This window comes from Protomyces lactucae-debilis (genome assembly GCF_002105105.1).
Source record: "Protomyces lactucae-debilis strain 12-1054 chromosome Unknown BCR37scaffold_22, whole genome shotgun sequence".
Lineage (NCBI taxonomy): Eukaryota > Fungi > Ascomycota > Taphrinomycetes > Taphrinales > Protomycetaceae > Protomyces > Protomyces lactucae-debilis.
Window position 1 is genome coordinate 110,924 of NW_024468014.1, and position 15,549 is coordinate 126,472.

At 51.5% G+C, this 15,549-nt stretch overlaps 15 protein-coding genes across 15 annotated transcripts; 9 read left to right on the plus strand and 6 right to left on the minus strand.

Annotated features, from left to right (window-relative positions):
- The first annotated feature begins 21 nt into the window (after positions 1 to 21).
- Positions 22 to 1,508, plus strand: BCR37DRAFT_162410 (uncharacterized protein). The gene has a single exon (XM_040866174.1). The coding sequence runs from the start codon at positions 73 to 75 to the stop codon at positions 1,282 to 1,284; it is 1,212 nt and encodes a 403-aa protein (XP_040722718.1). The 5' UTR covers positions 22 to 72; the 3' UTR covers positions 1,285 to 1,508.
- Positions 1,187 to 2,802, plus strand: BCR37DRAFT_162499 (uncharacterized protein). Its single transcript, XM_040866177.1, has 2 exons — positions 1,187 to 1,667; positions 1,714 to 2,802. The coding sequence occupies exons 1-2, from the start codon at positions 1,430 to 1,432 to the stop codon at positions 2,343 to 2,345; spliced, it is 870 nt and encodes a 289-aa protein (XP_040722719.1). The 5' UTR covers positions 1,187 to 1,429; the 3' UTR covers positions 2,346 to 2,802.
- On the plus strand, positions 2,372 to 3,210 carry BCR37DRAFT_162349 (uncharacterized protein). Its single transcript, XM_040866173.1, has 3 exons — positions 2,372 to 2,623; positions 2,812 to 2,847; positions 2,894 to 3,210. Exons 1-3 carry the CDS (start codon positions 2,517 to 2,519, stop codon positions 3,114 to 3,116), a joined length of 366 nt encoding a protein of 121 aa, XP_040722720.1. The 5' UTR covers positions 2,372 to 2,516; the 3' UTR covers positions 3,117 to 3,210.
- BCR37DRAFT_162463 (uncharacterized protein) lies at positions 2,825 to 4,426 on the plus strand. The gene has a single exon (XM_040866175.1). It carries the CDS (start codon positions 3,305 to 3,307, stop codon positions 4,133 to 4,135), a length of 831 nt encoding a protein of 276 aa, XP_040722721.1. The 5' UTR covers positions 2,825 to 3,304; the 3' UTR covers positions 4,136 to 4,426.
- Positions 4,191 to 4,793, plus strand: BCR37DRAFT_383274 (uncharacterized protein). Its single transcript, XM_040870025.1, has 2 exons — positions 4,191 to 4,315; positions 4,362 to 4,793. Exons 1-2 carry the CDS (start codon positions 4,266 to 4,268, stop codon positions 4,702 to 4,704), a joined length of 393 nt encoding a protein of 130 aa, XP_040722722.1. The 5' UTR covers positions 4,191 to 4,265; the 3' UTR covers positions 4,705 to 4,793.
- BCR37DRAFT_383275 (ARD/ARD' family-domain-containing protein) lies at positions 4,422 to 5,391 on the minus strand. The gene has a single exon (XM_040870026.1). It carries the CDS (start codon positions 5,313 to 5,315, stop codon positions 4,719 to 4,721), a length of 597 nt encoding a protein of 198 aa, XP_040722723.1. The 5' UTR covers positions 5,316 to 5,391; the 3' UTR covers positions 4,422 to 4,718.
- On the plus strand, positions 5,111 to 6,373 carry BCR37DRAFT_162493 (uncharacterized protein). The gene is made up of 3 exons (XM_040866176.1): positions 5,111 to 5,495; positions 5,552 to 5,791; positions 5,836 to 6,373. Exons 1-3 carry the CDS (start codon positions 5,432 to 5,434, stop codon positions 6,168 to 6,170), a joined length of 639 nt encoding a protein of 212 aa, XP_040722724.1. The 5' UTR covers positions 5,111 to 5,431; the 3' UTR covers positions 6,171 to 6,373.
- Positions 6,374 to 6,830: 457 nt separating this feature from the next.
- Positions 6,831 to 7,532, minus strand: BCR37DRAFT_338358 (Ribokinase-like protein; the record flags this gene model as incomplete). Its single annotated transcript, XM_040867298.1, has 1 exon — positions 6,831 to 7,532. A coding segment is annotated over one exon (702 nt), but the record flags the coding sequence as incomplete, so codon positions are not given.
- Positions 7,533 to 7,696: 164 nt separating this feature from the next.
- BCR37DRAFT_337478 (histidine phosphatase superfamily) lies at positions 7,697 to 8,413 on the plus strand (the record flags this gene model as incomplete). Its single annotated transcript, XM_040867261.1, has 1 exon — positions 7,697 to 8,413. A coding segment is annotated over one exon (717 nt), but the record flags the coding sequence as incomplete, so codon positions are not given.
- Positions 8,209 to 9,528, minus strand: BCR37DRAFT_383282 (cytokine-induced anti-apoptosis inhibitor 1, Fe-S biogenesis-domain-containing protein). The gene has a single exon (XM_040870027.1). It carries the CDS (start codon positions 9,444 to 9,446, stop codon positions 8,526 to 8,528), a length of 921 nt encoding a protein of 306 aa, XP_040722727.1. The 5' UTR covers positions 9,447 to 9,528; the 3' UTR covers positions 8,209 to 8,525.
- Positions 9,529 to 10,301: 773 nt separating this feature from the next.
- BCR37DRAFT_162525 (Alpha/Beta hydrolase protein) lies at positions 10,302 to 12,017 on the minus strand. Its single transcript, XM_040866178.1, has one exon. The coding sequence runs from the start codon at positions 11,644 to 11,646 to the stop codon at positions 10,534 to 10,536; it is 1,113 nt and encodes a 370-aa protein (XP_040722728.1). The 5' UTR covers positions 11,647 to 12,017; the 3' UTR covers positions 10,302 to 10,533.
- BCR37DRAFT_395195 (eukaryotic translation initiation factor 3 subunit J) lies at positions 11,739 to 12,660 on the minus strand (the record flags this gene model as incomplete). The annotated part of the gene is made up of 2 exons (XM_040871591.1): positions 11,739 to 12,507; positions 12,632 to 12,660. 2 exons carry the CDS (start codon positions 12,658 to 12,660, stop codon positions 11,739 to 11,741), a joined length of 798 nt encoding a protein of 265 aa, XP_040722729.1.
- Positions 12,661 to 12,724: 64 nt separating this feature from the next.
- On the plus strand, positions 12,725 to 14,038 carry BCR37DRAFT_389358 (ribonuclease H-like domain-containing protein; the record flags this gene model as incomplete). Its single annotated transcript, XM_040870723.1, has 1 exon — positions 12,725 to 14,038. The coding sequence occupies one exon, from the start codon at positions 12,725 to 12,727 to the stop codon at positions 14,036 to 14,038; it is 1,314 nt and encodes a 437-aa protein (XP_040722730.1).
- Positions 14,039 to 14,218: 180 nt separating this feature from the next.
- Positions 14,219 to 14,803, plus strand: BCR37DRAFT_389359 (uncharacterized protein; the record flags this gene model as incomplete). The annotated part of the gene is made up of 1 exon (XM_040870724.1): positions 14,219 to 14,803. The coding sequence occupies one exon, from the start codon at positions 14,219 to 14,221 to the stop codon at positions 14,801 to 14,803; it is 585 nt and encodes a 194-aa protein (XP_040722731.1).
- Positions 14,804 to 14,968: 165 nt separating this feature from the next.
- Positions 14,969 to 15,373, minus strand: BCR37DRAFT_334413 (uncharacterized protein; the record flags this gene model as incomplete). Its single annotated transcript, XM_040867142.1, has 1 exon — positions 14,969 to 15,373. A coding segment is annotated over one exon (405 nt), but the record flags the coding sequence as incomplete, so codon positions are not given.
- Positions 15,374 to 15,549: the final 176 nt, after the last annotated feature.

Here is a 15,549-nt window from a genome sequence, read left to right on the forward strand (position 1 = left end):
AAATTTGAGATTTGCCTCAGACGACATACTCAAACAAGCTTCCAGCTGCTATTGCTTCCTTCTCAGCCTACAATGCTAGGAACCTGCCTCAAATGTAAACAAGCAGAGGTTCCTGTTGTCCTTGCACGTAAAGAGAGCTACTGTCATGCATGCTACCTACATTTTTGCCGTGCTAAATATCGTCGAGCGATGGATGCTTTTCGTCTCACTTTAGCAGATCATGCACGCTTACCCACCCTACTTGCTGTGTCTGGTAGTATTGCTTCATGCGTACTCGTGGAAATGGTGCATGGTGTTGTTGAACGGACGCATGGCGCGTACGATATGCCTGGTATTCTCCATATTGAGCTGGATGGCTTCAAACACATCTCAGAGAAGCGTCAACGACGTCTGGCATGGTTAAAGGAGCGGTTTCCTGAGATGCAGTGGATAACTGTGCCACTTGAGAAGCTCGAGTCACTTGCCACTGAGCAAATCGTGCTTGTACCGGATGCGAGCGACGGTACTCCCAGGTTGGTTGGCAATGTGTCCAGAAAGCCACTTTCCCTCAAGACGTCCTTCTCTGCACTATCCAGCCAAACGGCACAGGAAGACATGTTGGGTGTATACATTGATGCTTTACTCTTCCATGAAACCAAACAAGCCGGTGCGCACTGCCTGCAATTCGCAGAAACGGCCACCAAGATTGCTGCAAAAGTACTCACACAAACGGCGTTGGGACGCGGCTATACGCTTCCCTCACACGTTGCTGATTCTACTCAACGGGACGGTGTTTGGGCTGTTCGACCGATGAAGGGATTATTGGAGGAGGAGTTATCCTTGTATGCGTCCTTGATTGGGATGCCTGATCCCGTGGAGGACGAGGTTTCCGGTAAGCCCGGTAGTATTGGGACACTGACACAACGTTACTTCAGGACACTTGAGAAGGACTTTCCGAGTCTAGTGGCGACGGTTGTGAGGACGACGGGGAAGTTGGTGACGCCTGATCAGACGGCGGATGAGAAGACTGGGCAGTGTCCTGTCTGTGGATTGACTACGAAAGTGGGTGCGCGTGGGTGGCTACAGGATGTCACTGCAAATGTGCAAGCACCTATTGAAGGTCAGCCAGTGCCTGAGGATGTCCTTGTTCTTGGTGGTCCTGCAGCGGAAGAGGAGGACTTGTGCTATGGGTGCTTGGTTGCACTTCGGCATACTCGAGGCACCACGAATCTGATCAAGATGCCGCTGTCTCAGTCAGCTACAGAGAAGGAGACGTTGGATGAGTACTTGCTGGCTGAAGAGTGAGGGACCTGCTCAATGCTGCTGAGTTCTTCACAAAGACACCGCTACACGCAACACCACGCTCATCCTCCTTTGCTCTGTTCGTCAGTTCAGCTCTTGCTCATCAGTCTCAGCACACAGCTACACTCGCTACTACAGACTCACAAGCATGCATCTCATCAGCATCACAAACATCCTGGGACTCGCTGGCTTCGGCATGCCCTCCATCTCAGCCCAGTCTAGCACTACGGACATGTCCAGCACAATCGCAGTACCTTCCCAGACAATCACAACAGCAACTGTAGCTCTCCAACCAGACGATAGCATCCGCAATGCACAGGGACAGACTGCGACTGCGCAGTTTCCAGTAGAGACACTCGCACCTGGCTTCACTCGTCAGATATCCGGTGTATGTTCTGTCCAAGCATCAAGCAAGAGTATTCAGCTAACAAGTCTGCTATCAGTATGTCAAGATGACAACAGAATGCGATGGTAGCGTCGGTATTGAAGTCAACCTCCGTCCGTTCCCTGCACTACCACCAGGTGATCGATTCACCTTCTACCTGACGCGTGGATCCCTCGTCAATGGAGACTGCAATGCCACTGGTCCTGTGATTCGTCATGGAGAACTATCAGCCATGGTAGGCGGTATTCCTGCACTCTCCGACCCGTACGCAGCAACTTTCGTGACACCCTATCTCAGCTTCGATACAAATGATGCGGCAGTGTTTGTGGGAGGCACGATCTTGGTGGTTGCACGTCCTGATGGTGTCCCAGTGACGTGTGCGCCTGTCGAGGTGATGACACCCTACATTCCATACGTGGCAAACATGACACAATCACTGTGCGTCTCTGTGGCAAGCAGCAGTATGCGTACGGTGGCTATGAAGACTGGGAGCGGTACACAAGCACAACAAACAGGCACACGCACAGGCACGGGTGTAGGAAGTGGTGACATGGGATTCGGTGCTGGGTTGGTCTCTTCTGCTGCTGCTGGCTTTTCGGCATCCTCGTCGAGTGGCAGAGTGACGGGTGGTGCGCTGGTGATTGTGTTGCTGTTCCTGGTGGGCGTGAGTGTGGTGTAGTCTTCTTCTTTTTTGTACTCTCAAACTTGATTATTTGCCAGACACCACAACGCTCAATACTTTCAGCTCGTTGCTCTCATCGTCTGCTCTACTCTGCTCTACTCTGCTCTACTCTGCTCTCATCTTCCTCTCTGCTCTGCTCTGCTCTCTGCTTCTCTGTACACGCTTAGTATGCACTGCGTCAGACACTACCTCGCTCTTCTCTGCGTGGCCTCAGGCGGCTCTGCTTTCTTCACGCTCTCTCTACTGCTCTCTACTACGCTTCAACATCGTCCATGGTGAGATACTCTTGCTCGTAGTACCGCATGAAGCATTCTGTTTGGCATTCGCAAGACTTCGCCACGCCATTCAGCGGACTCTGGCTATACCAGCGACGATGAATGGAGGAGAAGTCTTGTCGTAATTGCTTCACTCAGTGCTTTTGCCGCTCTACAATTTCCGCGAGACCATGCTGACGCTCTCTTAGTGCCTATTGCTCAGTAATCCTACTCATCCTCATCTTGTATGAACCCAGCACTCACACACGAACAGTGTCGCTAACCATCCAGCACATCGTCTTATTGGCGAGACGCACCACTCTTGGAATTCACCACGCTCGCTGGCTTCTTTGATCCGGTCGCCTGGTCTACTAGTACAACAGCCACTGCATCAACGACAACACAGGATGCTGCTGCTACGGTGGCCATGGAAGGTGTTGGCTGTTTGAGACGGTGGATGGGTGGTTGGTCTGGTGAGCTATATAACGGCCGCTTCCTCAGGATCGTGCTATGATGCGAGTACGCTATCGCTGTGACCTCTAAACAAGCATCTCTTCAATCAGGCCAGCACTCCTCACTGCCCAGCTCTTCCCATACCTCGGCCTCGTCTTCAATTTTGCACCCGCGCAGAAGAAAAAAACGTCAAAACAAGACACGAGCACACATCCAACCAACAGATCCACACCCTCAGCACACGCTGTGATGAGCGCAAATCTACGGCCATCACGCCGGAAATCGACCAAAGCAATCCACACGCCACCCTCACCACCGACATCCTCCAGTGCTGCGTCTTCCGCCTCTACCTCACGCGCACACTCACCCGCGAAACGGACAACGGATGAAAGAGCGACCTGGCAGCGTTTATACAAGACATATGAAGTACCGAGAAAGACATTGCATTCAGCCATTGGACTTGCAGCGATAGGTCTGTATGCCTCACCGCACGTCACCCCTACACGCTTGCTCTCTCTCGGGATTCCAGCAACGGCTGTGATTGTCTCTGCGGATCTGCTCCGTTTCAATTCTCCTGCGTTTGCGAGCGTGTATGAGCGGCATTTGGGATACCTGATGCGTCCTCAAGAACGCAAAGGTTGGAATGGTGTGATTTTTTACTTGGTGGGTGCATTGCTTGTGCTGGGCACGTTACCTACGGATATTGCAACGCTGAGTGTCTTGTTGCTTTCTTGGTGTGATACGGCAGCGAGTACGGTGGGTCGTGCTTTGGGTCATCATGGACCTCAGTTACGGCCTGGTAAGAGTCTGATTGGGACCTTTGCTGCATTCATGGTCGGTGCAGCAGCGACTGCATTCTTCTACACAACACTCGTGACGTATCGTCCACAAACGCCTCCCTCGTGGGATCCTGCAACCAGTTCACTGGGGCTAGCACAAGTGAGTGTGTTGGGTGGTGTGGTGGCTGCATTGAGTGAAGCGGTGGATGTCTTTGGGTTGGATGACAATTTGACGATTCCTGTGCTGAGTGGTGGATTGCTCTGGGCTGTCCTGTGCTGGGCTGGCTACGGACACAGCTAGACTCGCAGAAGTGTATATGTATGTGACTGTTGCGTTTCCTTCTACGTTGGCGATGACCGAAGACTCCTTCTTGGGCTATATCTTGGTCTACTTCTTGGTCTATATCTGTTTCAAGAGGAAGAGAAGCATCATGAACCTCAATTCCATCTTCAGCAGGTCACGGCCCATCCTCTCCTTGTTGTGCGTCCACTTCTCTAGCTACTGACATATGGCTAATCCTCCACAGTCATGCACCAGGCAACAAGACCTCCCAGAAAGTCCTGACACTCCTGCAACAAGCGCATGCAGACAGTGAAGCAGCAGCATCAGGCAAGTCATTCACCCTTGAAATCGAAGAAGGCGCACCGACGCCCACCCAACTCCGCTCACTCATTGATATGGCTGGTGCGTCGCAGATTGCTGAGCTGGTGCCTGGTGCTGTGGACGGTGAAGATGCATTGCGTTTGGGCGAGAGCGGGAAGGGTAGAGATATCCTGCAACGGCCCGTCGTGGTGGACTGGAATAACGGCAAAGTCGTCCTCGGCGGCGATGAAAGCAAGATCATGCAGCTCGTCAAGGAACTTAACTAAGAAAGCTATTTTAGCTATGAAGCGATGGTATCCATGTAGGCCTTGCGGTAGGCATTCGTCTCCTCGAGCTCCTTGGTCCTATTGAGCGGTGTCCAGACTGGATCTTCCTTAAACAAGCGCATCGCCTTGATATAATCCGTCTCTGCCGTGGTGAAGCGATGGAAGATGCCAGCAGGCAGAACAGCGAGGTCGCCCTTCTCCATCGCCAGTCGGATCCATCGATCCTCTTTCGTCCGTACGTCAAAGTATCCCTCGCCATCGAGGATGAAGCGAATCTCCTCATCCTCATGCAAGTGCTCTTCAAAGAAACTCTTGACTTTCATCTCATACACATCGCCCATCGCTTCTTTACTCACAGTAATGACATCGCGGTTCTTATACTGCCGCTGAGCAGCGATTTTATTGACCTCTGCAAGCTGCTGCTCCTCAGTGAAGCGACTCTGTGGGAGTTGCCAGGTCAAGACGCCGATTTGCTGCAGGGCCGTGTCATTGACCTGTTCGCCGCGATGGGGGAGGCGTTGGTCGCCTTCACCGGCGTAGTAGTAGGCCTTCATGCTGCGTGTTTGAGAGTGTTGTAGCCGTGCTAGCCGCCCTGTGATGTGTTTGTACATGTAAAGTAGACAAAGCAGAGTGTCGTAATTGACTTTACTGCTACTGAGTACTCCTGCTACTACTTCTATTGCTAAGGCTGCTGCTCATGGCCGTCCTCTAGAGTCATATAATACTGATGGCTACATCTCCAGCTGCAGACTATATCCGCTACCAGCTCCTCCTCCCAACTCTACTCTTCTGTACTTCTATCCATCAATCTCCTTCAAAGCTGACGCATCTTTTTGCCATATAGCAGGTTCAGGTCTCGCAGTAGGCTCCATCCTAGCAGTCCAACGAAATGCTTCTATCCCTGTCTATGCAGCGCGTACAGGCATCAACTTCACCCTGATGGGCGGTACTTTTGTCCTTCTTCGTCAAGCAGGACTTGCATCTCTACAACTCGCTACAGGTACCAACGAACCCACACGGACGGAAAGGGTGGGGATGAGCGGTTTGAGTGGTGCTCTGACTGGCTTATCCTTCAATCTATTCACACGTACGCGTCCTCTATTATATCGAGGCAAAGAGCTGACGGGATAGGTGGCACGCGAGGACTCACAGGAGCTATCTTGCTGTATGGATCCATGGCAGCCACAGGACAATTAGGTCTTCATGCAGCCTCTGATGCAAGAGCAGCGTATATCGCTGGCCGTAATGCACCCACCGCACCTGCACCGGCTGCCGTGAAGCAGAAGGAAGGGGACAAGTCCGTTTGGCAGAAACTGAAGGAATCCAGTCCCATGAGACGCATGTCGGATGATGAGTATGAAGCCTTGATTGCAGGCAGGATAGAGGAACTGGATGGACAATTGGGCTTGGTGGAGGAGGAGATCCAGTTTGCATTGGAGGAGATCCGGAGAAGGCAAGAAATGTGACTGCTGCCTTGTCCTGTATAAGAAAATCTTCAGCTGATTCTGCGTCTTCTCCTCGGACTACTTGTCCTTGTAGTTGAGCTGCGGCTACATGGCTGCTTATAGCACTAGCTCAGCATTGCCTCGGCGGATCAGGTTGAATTTGCTTAGATGGCTGCTCATAAGAGAACCTCCGAGTTCCTCAACCTGATCATCGCCTGTGCTGCAAACCTCTCGATCATTTTGCCAGTTCTCCATGCTATACTCCGTCGTGGTCAGAGCTCTTCCTTACAGCGAGAGAGAAGGATCCATATCTTATACGCGTCAACTCAATGCTTCAGAGCCATTGACTTGGATCTCCCCCTTGGGGCTGAGCACGAGGACTGCAGACAGATATACATTCCCATTCTCCATCTTCCATCGATTCCTTCAATTGAGATCCTTGATTGGATAGTCACATGGACCGGGATCCATCAAATCGCCTGCACTCTCAATAATGCGCAACTCTGCAAAACGACAAACAATCGCTGCCTTCCCTTGCTTCCCCTTCTTCTTCTCCGCTCGCCAATCTGTGATGCCGTGTACTTGACAGCCTCGTCGAAAGACAGCTTCTGTTCTTCGCAAAACAGGCTTCATGGCCGCCAAGACGCCTCCAACGGCTTCTCGCATATCGTCCTTCTTCAATAGTCTCGCTAGCAGCAATGCGGCGAATAAGTCGCCTGTCCCTTGAAACGGACAATCACTGTAAGGCACTTCCACGGCGAATTGAGTAGCGATATTGGGAGGTGTCGATGATGCTGAATCAGACCCAACCACCCATATCGTCCCTTCATCTTTTCTAAAGGTTGTGACGACAATTCGACGGATACCTCTTTCCGTATGGACTGTATCTAGTGCTTTTCTGAGTGAATCGACACCTGTGATCTCCATCCCAGCCAAAACACCCAGTTCAAACTGATTGGGCGTGATGACATCCGCATGCGTGATGAGTTCTTTGTAGAGGGGTGGGATTTCCTCTGATACGTACATGCCACGTTCTTCATCGCCCATGACGGGGTCAAGGACCCATAATGCTGGTGTGGGCGATGATGCGCGGATAGACGCTGCAATGTCCTTGATGGCAAGGATCCCATCAGCGCCTGGTACATATCCCGTCAATAACCCTGCAATGGTCTCTACAGCACCATTGACTTCCAGTCCCGTGTACAATGCACGAATCTCCTCTGCAGGCAGTTTTGAGCCATGGATAGAGGGATAGCCTGTGTGTGTACTGAATTGGACGGTATTGAGACATGCGACATCGTAGCCGTGGAGTTGTAAAGGGAAGGTCGCTGAGCGATTCCCTACGTACCCATGAACGACGCTTGATTGGATCGATAGGATGCGTCTGGCTTCCTGCTCGTCGCTGTTGTTGGGCGACATGTCGTTTGTAGTGGACGCGGTGACTTGACCGTTCGTTGTATAGACACGACATCCTGCTGCTGCTCTACTGCTGCTACTGCTGCTATTGCTGCTACTGCTACTGCTACTACTGCTTATACTGAGATAATATGCTAGAGAAGATCATCATAACAAGACACGGCTTCCGCAGCAACTGGGCCAACACAGCCTGGTCACCTTCACCCACAGGCATCGACGCCGACCCGTCCCTCAGTGCACACGGCACAGCACAGAGTCTGCAGCTAGCGGATCATCTGTGTACGACAGGCGGTCACGGTCCAATTGACAAGATCTACAGCTCGCCCTTCTACAGATGCGTACAAACAATCGCCTACACGGCACGCGCAAGTCATCAACAGATCCATATTGAAAATGGCATTGGCGAGTGGTATGGCGTTGTCAGCCATCGAACAGCCTCGCATCCATCACCTGCAACGGTCTCTCACCTCCAACGACTCTTTCCACCGCTCTCCAGTCATTGTAAGTTGATTCATGAGGGGTATCAAGCGCAATGCGTGCCAAGTACACGGGGTGAATCCATGGCTGATATTCACGCTCGAGCAAAACATGCCATTGACCTCATCATTGCTGATGCTGAAGCAGCGGGTTGTAAGACGATTCTACTATGTACCCACGCAGCAACCAATATCGCACTCGGTAGAGCACTGTGTGGTGATGCTACACGCACAATTCCAACACCCTGTGCGAGTGTTGCTGTGTATTTACGGAAAGAAGCTTACGTACCTGGAAGACTTGGCGGCTGGCAGGTGGAACGGCTCGGTGATTGCAGTTTCTTGGAGGATGGCGCAGAGCGTGATTGGGACTTTGATGGGGATATCCCCATCTATGACAATGACCCTGCCGTCAGTCAACAAGCAACGCGACAAAGGCAAAAGCTCTAGCTACAAGCTGCTCAATCTATACAACCAAAACAGGCTCTTACAAGTCATTACCAAAGTTTCGCGTCAGCTGAATCTTCTCACCAGGCTTGAATGCAGGCATGCCGAGGTATGGACAGCCACTGCAGCGGAACGCATCGCCTAGATAACAACTACCGCAAGAACTCACAGGGTTCTTACTCGCCAGTGCGGAATTGGTGAAATCCACTTCAGCGAGATCTCCATCTTGCAAGGTGATGGTATTTGCCACTGCCGCTTGCTCTAGCTCAGCAAGACCACATGTACAATTCTTACAGGCCTTGCGACGTTTGCCTGGGGCAGGTACACATTCAGAAGGTTGAACAATGACAGGTCTCTCTCTGTCTTCAGCTTGCAGCAATGCATCGTCATCCACGACGCGTGAAGCATTCCCTTGAGCAAGCAATTGCTTCAGCCGCGCGGCTTTCTCTGAGGGATTCTTCTTGCGCTTCAAACGAAGCGGAACAGCCGCTGCATTGAGAACTTCCTCAGGACGTGTCAGAATCATCCCGTCCGTTCCAGCATTCACGCTAAATCCGTGCAAGATGGCTTCAGACTTGAGCGCTTGTTGTGGAATCGTTGCAGGAATATGCAGGGATCTGCCTGGCTTGAGTGCTTGTAGGAGTTGTCCGAGGAGGGCTGGGAGTTGAGCGATATGTGGATCTGCTGCGTCTTGAGCTGCATCACCCAACGATGCCAGTAGGATATTGTCGTAGTGCCCTGTAGGCAATGTCACGAGATTGAGGAGCAGTCGGTCGAGCATTTGGATATCTGGCCGTCTGGAGAAACTCTCAAGCAATGCATGCAGTGTTGCCTCTTGCGATGCGAGTGCTGGCGGTGAGAGAAGGAGATTCGCGTATGTTGCCGCTGCCTGTGTTGGTTGATGCGTGGCGTCTGTGGTTGGCGCGAGGTTGAGGTCGTCGGACATGTCAAAGCCAATCATGGCGACTGTACGGCTGGCTGGGGAAAGGTGTTCCGGGTGCTAGGCCTCTGTCTGGAGGGTGGTATAGGTGTCTTGATGCTTGTCTTGTTCCTTGTCGCTGAGTAATTCAGATTTCTCACGTCGCAGACTCAACAGATTAATACTAGAACTAGAATTACTATAGCTACTACTATAGCTACTACTACTACAACTACTACTCATGGCTAGCTACAGATGAACAATGCACCCCTGCACTGGACATATCTAGCAGAGGGAAATGCCAATATCGTATTCAAAGCACACTCGCTCTCTCCAATTCTATCCTTTACCCCGCCGCTACTAGATCCATGCACAGCTGTCCTGCGTGTGCCAAAGGAAGCAGCAGCCTATTCTCCAACTCAGCAGCTTGCATTTCGTGAACAAGTGCTCAAACCGTTTGCTATTCAACATGGCGTCCGTCTGCCATGTCTACCAGAGCTGCTGATTCCCTATTCGTATGCACTGCAGGAAACATTGCAAGCCAATCTCAACCTTGCTGTGCGCCCAGCCAAGTTCCAACAAAGCAGCATGTCCCTCAAGCACACTCATGTAACGTTGCTGCCATTACTGGCCAGTTCCGTGAGTATCCAGATCTTGGAGTTTAAACCTAAATGGCTGGCTCACTCGTCCAATGCCCCAGCTGATGGGCAATTCTGTCGAACGTGTGCCATCCGTGCCATGCGAACAGGCAGCTCTGTGCCTGAGATGCGATACTGCCCGCTTGGCCTCATTTCTCAGGATTCAAATGCCATGGAAAGAGCAGTGCGAGGGTTGTTGCATGACAACAAACAAGCAGCAACCGATGAGCAGATTGTCGCGTTGATGGACTTTTTCCAAACGACAACCCTTTTTCGCGACTTGGCAAGATTACAACGAATAGCAGCAAGCTTTGATATACCTCTGGCAATGACGTTGCGGGACTGTTCTTGCTATCTGCTCCTGCAAGGGAGCAAAGTGGTCGACTGCTATCTAGCAGATCTAGACCCCAAGTCACCAGGCAAGCTAGAGTACTGGCAGTCTCTTGAAAACGAGCTGGCTTCTGGGGGATGGTACAAGGCTCATCAACACCCTACCGCTTGCCCAATGATTTGAGATGCGTCCATGATTCAGGAATTGGTAATGCTTCAATCATCGCTTTGCCTTTACTCTGTGTAGTGGCAGATGTACTTTCAGAATCATCCAGCTGGGCTTCCATGGCCCTAGCCAGGTGATCTGTCGCAACAGCATACATCTCTGCACGCAATTTATTCCGCTTAAATGGATTCGGCGAACGATCCCAAGCATGCACCTGTTCAGGCGCAACCGTGAATCGTACTTGCTTACCAAGTCCTACAAGACGATCTCGAAAGACTTGCGCTTCATTCAGCAAGTCATCCCATTCTGCTGTATAGAAATGGAGGTGTTGTGGTAATGTGTGTATTAACCAATCTGGCGCTACGCCAGGTGATAAAAGTGGATGTGCTTTGTTGTAGTCGGGTGTGTAGAGATAGGATGCATCAAATAGATTGGAAAAGACGAGTGGCAGGTTCTTGTCGATGCGCTTGGTGCTTGCCCTTCGAGCGTGTCTTGAATTGGTAAAGTCGATGCATGGGTAGAATGCAGCTACTGCGCGAATCGTATAGTCCATGGCCGGTAGCTCAAATGACTTGGCTTCTCCTTCTTCCCTCAGTATTGCAAGACGCAAGGCAGCTGTGAAGGCCAGATTACCACCAGCCGAGAAGCCTGACGTGCACAGCTTGTGGGGATCAATGTTGAGCTCAGATGCATGTTGCACAAGATACAAGATTGCATCTGCACAGTCATCGACCGGTGTAGGAAAATAGTGCTTCGGTGCAAGTCTATAGCCAACAGAAACGACCACTGCGTCGAGTTGTCGGACACAAGCATCTGCCCATGTGGCATCATCTTCAGGTTGGCCAATTGTGAAGCCACCGCCGTGGAATGAGACAATACACGGGAAGGGCGAGTCTGCTGGGTGACTGTGATAATGTGGAGGGACATAAAAGACGAGCTTGATTTCTCCCGGCAGTCGTGCTAGCTGTGCAGGTATATAACGTGTGAACGACGGTCGCATAGGGCGAGGCGGCGCACGACGGTGTAGGACCATGCCGATATTCATTAGAAAGCGCCATATATTGGCTTCAACAGTAAGCCGAGCCCGAGACTTGAGCTGAGAAGCCATCCTGTGAACAAGAAAACAATATCAATATAGATGCAGTATGTAGCTTGGTGATGTCGTCGTGGCGACGTGTGGAATTTGGTGTATGCGAAGGACTACATGAAGTCATCGTCATAGTCATCGTCAAGACGAGACGAATCCAGCGCACGATTATAGCTCGCGGTCGCTGCACCCATCTTGGCCAGCCCAGGCTTCCCTGCGGCCTTCTTCTTCTTTTGTGGGCCACCCTTCTCTGCCAAGTTCTTTGCATTGACCAACACATTGAGACTCGCCTGCACCTTGCGTGTGTCTTCTGCATTGAGAGGCTCACACAGACCCTTGACAAGGTCAACCATGAACTGAGGATACTCCCTTGACTTGCCAAGTGTCGTCAGGCCCTGCGTCAGGGTCTTGCAGACTTCAGCAAATTCATCTTTCGTCTTTGGTGCAGGATCAAGGATATCAGACAACGTCGCGCCTTTGATTTGCGACTTGAGCAGAGTCTTATCCTCTTCTGTGATGTGTGCTGCGCCAAACAAGTCAGCAGCATTGTTGAGGTCAGACTCGAGCTCTTTTTGCTTTTGCCGCAGGCGACGCTCTTCCGGTGTCTCTTCAGGAGCCGCTGTCAACCTTGCCTCTTCCCGTGCAGCTTCTTCAGCCGCTTGCAACTCTTCCCGCCGTTTAAGGGCATCCTTCAAGGTTCCCTTCTTCTTTGTAGGCGCAACAGCAGCGGTTGTTTTGCTCTCATCTTCAGATTCGGCATCCCATGCCTCTGCCACATCGTCATCATCTTCCTCGTCGTCAAATTTGCCGTGTGCAACGGCTTTGCCTGTTGATGCGACGAGATCGTAGTCCTCGTCTTCCCACGATGCCATCTCCAGTTGTCTATGTAGTGCTTGGTGTGTCTGCCCTCGTTCGCTGGTCGCCCATTTCAAAAAAGTTGTTGCACGCTGACGACCAAGAGCAGACAGACGCCAACTTGAGTTTCTACCTTGCGCAGCTCAAGAACAGATCTGCTGGCAAATCACGCCGCTGCATGCTACATGACAGGCTCACAAAGCTGAGACTTCCTGCCTGCTCTTCTCTGCTCTCTGTATATAAAATGCTCGCAACGCCGCCGTCTCCGCGCGTCAGGGCAGACGTGCAGCATCTCGCTTCCTCACTGAATCGCTATCAGTCTAGCGTTGCAGGGCCCGCTGCAATAGGCAAAGCCTGGCCGCCGAGGAAGCCTGCGTCGCAAGAAGTGATTGAAATCTCGTCTTCTCCGTACGTAGCGCCGCCAAGTCCTACCAAGAACCGCACGAAAGTCGTGCAAGACCAGGCTGATGCGGAGGAGATGCTGAGGACGCGAGTTTATGACGATGAAGAAGAGGTCTGTGTTGGGCATCTTGCTGTCCGCCCGCCCGTTCAGCCTGTGGTAGAGGACAACGATCATCCGCGTCATGATGTTTATGCGAGCACAACGCGTCCGTATCCGCAGATTGAGTGCCTTGTACCGCCTGCTATGGAGAACGACGAGGAGTGGTTCTCTCACAAGCACTATCTCTCACCACGAAAGACTGTACCGCAAGTCCTGACCATCACTAATGAAAAGCAACTCGATGCACTTATTGGCAAACTTCAAGGCCCCGTGCTTGGATTTGATATGGAATGGGTGATTCGACGGAAACCCAACATCTCACTCATACAGATTGCTGACAGCACGCATATCCTGCTGATTCAAATATGCAAGTTCACATCCTTTCCCACGCGTCTGCGGGAGATTATTGAGAGTGAAGCATGGATCAAAGTCGGTGTAGCCATCATGGGTGCAGACATGTCAAGATTACGTGAAGTCTATGGCGTCAAGGGAAAAGGTGTTCTTGAACTATCTCACTTTGCAAGGTTGATGGATCGACCCGTTTGGGGCACGGCCAACAAGCTTCTTCCACTCGCTGGCTTGGTGCATCATTATCTCGGCAAGCCGCTTCAAAAGGATGCTGTGCGTTCATCAAACTGGAATATGCCGTTGTCTGTACGTCAACGCCAATATGCAGCAGATGATGCCTATGCAGGTTACTTGCTCTTTATGCATCTAGAGCGAGACCGACAAGCTCGTTCAGCACAATACAAGGGGATTTGGCCACCTGTACGTGCATGTCCGCTACAATCTATTGCTGCTGCAAAGAGACAAGCAGCTGAAAGGGAAAAGAGAGCGTATACAACATCAGCAAGGCCAAGTGCAGCAACAAAGGAGGTCAAGGAAGTGATGGCCTTGCTCAATGCAGAGAAGCCTATGGCCGCGCAAATAGCAAGCTCGGAAGACGATGGAGATGATGGATTCATGCCACCCGTTGCACGGATCCCTCGGAAAGCCTTGCAGGATGTCAAGGTCTCGCGGATGAATACTCAGTCAGCGGTACCAAGAACATTTTGAAGTAGCGAATTTTGACGATGATTCGACGTGGACACTACATAAGCTGCTGTATATATAATGAATGGTCTTATGAGTGGCTATCAAGGCTCAGGACAGTCTCCTAAAGCACAAGCTATAGCTCTACGAAAGTCTAGACAGCCTCGAACGCTGTATCTCAGTTCGGGTGCAAGGACATTCCCAATGGTGCTATACGCTTCAGCTGCCATCAACTTGATTTTCTGGGGCAACTTGGCCACTTGGGTCTTTATGGACTATGCCGTCAAAAAGCCAGAGAGCACGTCCACTGCCATTGTCCAAGATGGAGAGACTCTTGCATCCGAATACGAGCGAGCGCCGCTTCGCACGCGCATCTTGTATGCAACGGGCCTAGGTGGACTTGGTCTCGCCATCTCTACAGGTTTCCTGCTCGTTTCCAAACGGGTCGTTCGCAGAATTGACTTGATGCCGGGTGGTACCCACGTCAAGCTCTTCACAGGCTTCCGGAACCCAGCATCAACCCTGCCACTCCAAGCAAATCTACCCAAGACTGCCACGCCAGTCATTGCAGAAGGCTCTACCGGTGGCTCACATATTGCATTGACTGATTTGATGCTACGCAAGGCTCTCTTTACAGGTGCAGGCCCGAATCAGGCGTATTCGGAAAGTGGAAGTTATACGCAGCTTCTACGCAAAGGTCAGCTTATCGGCTACCTCCTCGACCGACGCGGCTCCTTCCTAGGTGGACCGCGCGTCTTGGATGAATTGATTACTACGTCCCGAGCCTGAAAGACACTACCCTAGACTGACAAAGGTGTTGCCTGGTCGTGCATGCGTATTGTCCAGCAAGCCCAAATCAAGCTCACTCTGGGCACCGTCGTCCTTGCTCGGGTCCTTCCTTTTAGGTCGATTGATGATATACGTGCCAATCACAGCAATAGTCACAAGACCGAGTAGTAAGCGCCGTGTCGAGTCCCATTTATACCGTTCCATGGCTGTTCGCAAGTCACCCAACTTGACGGTGAACTTGTTGTCTAGTTCTTGTATCCGTAGCTCAATATCCTTTGCATCTGAGCGTGTCTGCGACCTGCGCATCTCAACATCCATCTCCACCTCTGTCCGCATCGTTTGTAAATCTTCGCGCATCTGTTGATCAAGCAGCTCTAGCTTGCGCTGCAAGGTGAGCAAATCAAGTCGTAGTTGCATCGCTTCATTGCGTCGCAGGATCTTGATCTCAGAGAGCAATTCCGACATGGCTGCACGAAACAGATAGCTCTGATTTTCTAGATCTGCACGAGACAGCATTTCTGCTTTACACGTCTCTGTTTCTGCAACCAGTAGTGCACGAATGGCATTCATAGTGGCAACGGCTTGACCATATTCGAAGCCAGACGCTTCAAGACGCGTGACAATGTGGAATGTATCAAAGTAGTGTGTCAATGCAGCTGGCGTTCTGGCCGAAGACGCAGTCAAAGCAGATGCAAGAGGGGCGCCTCCTCCTCCTCCGCTACTTCCGCTGCCAGAGCTGGTACCAC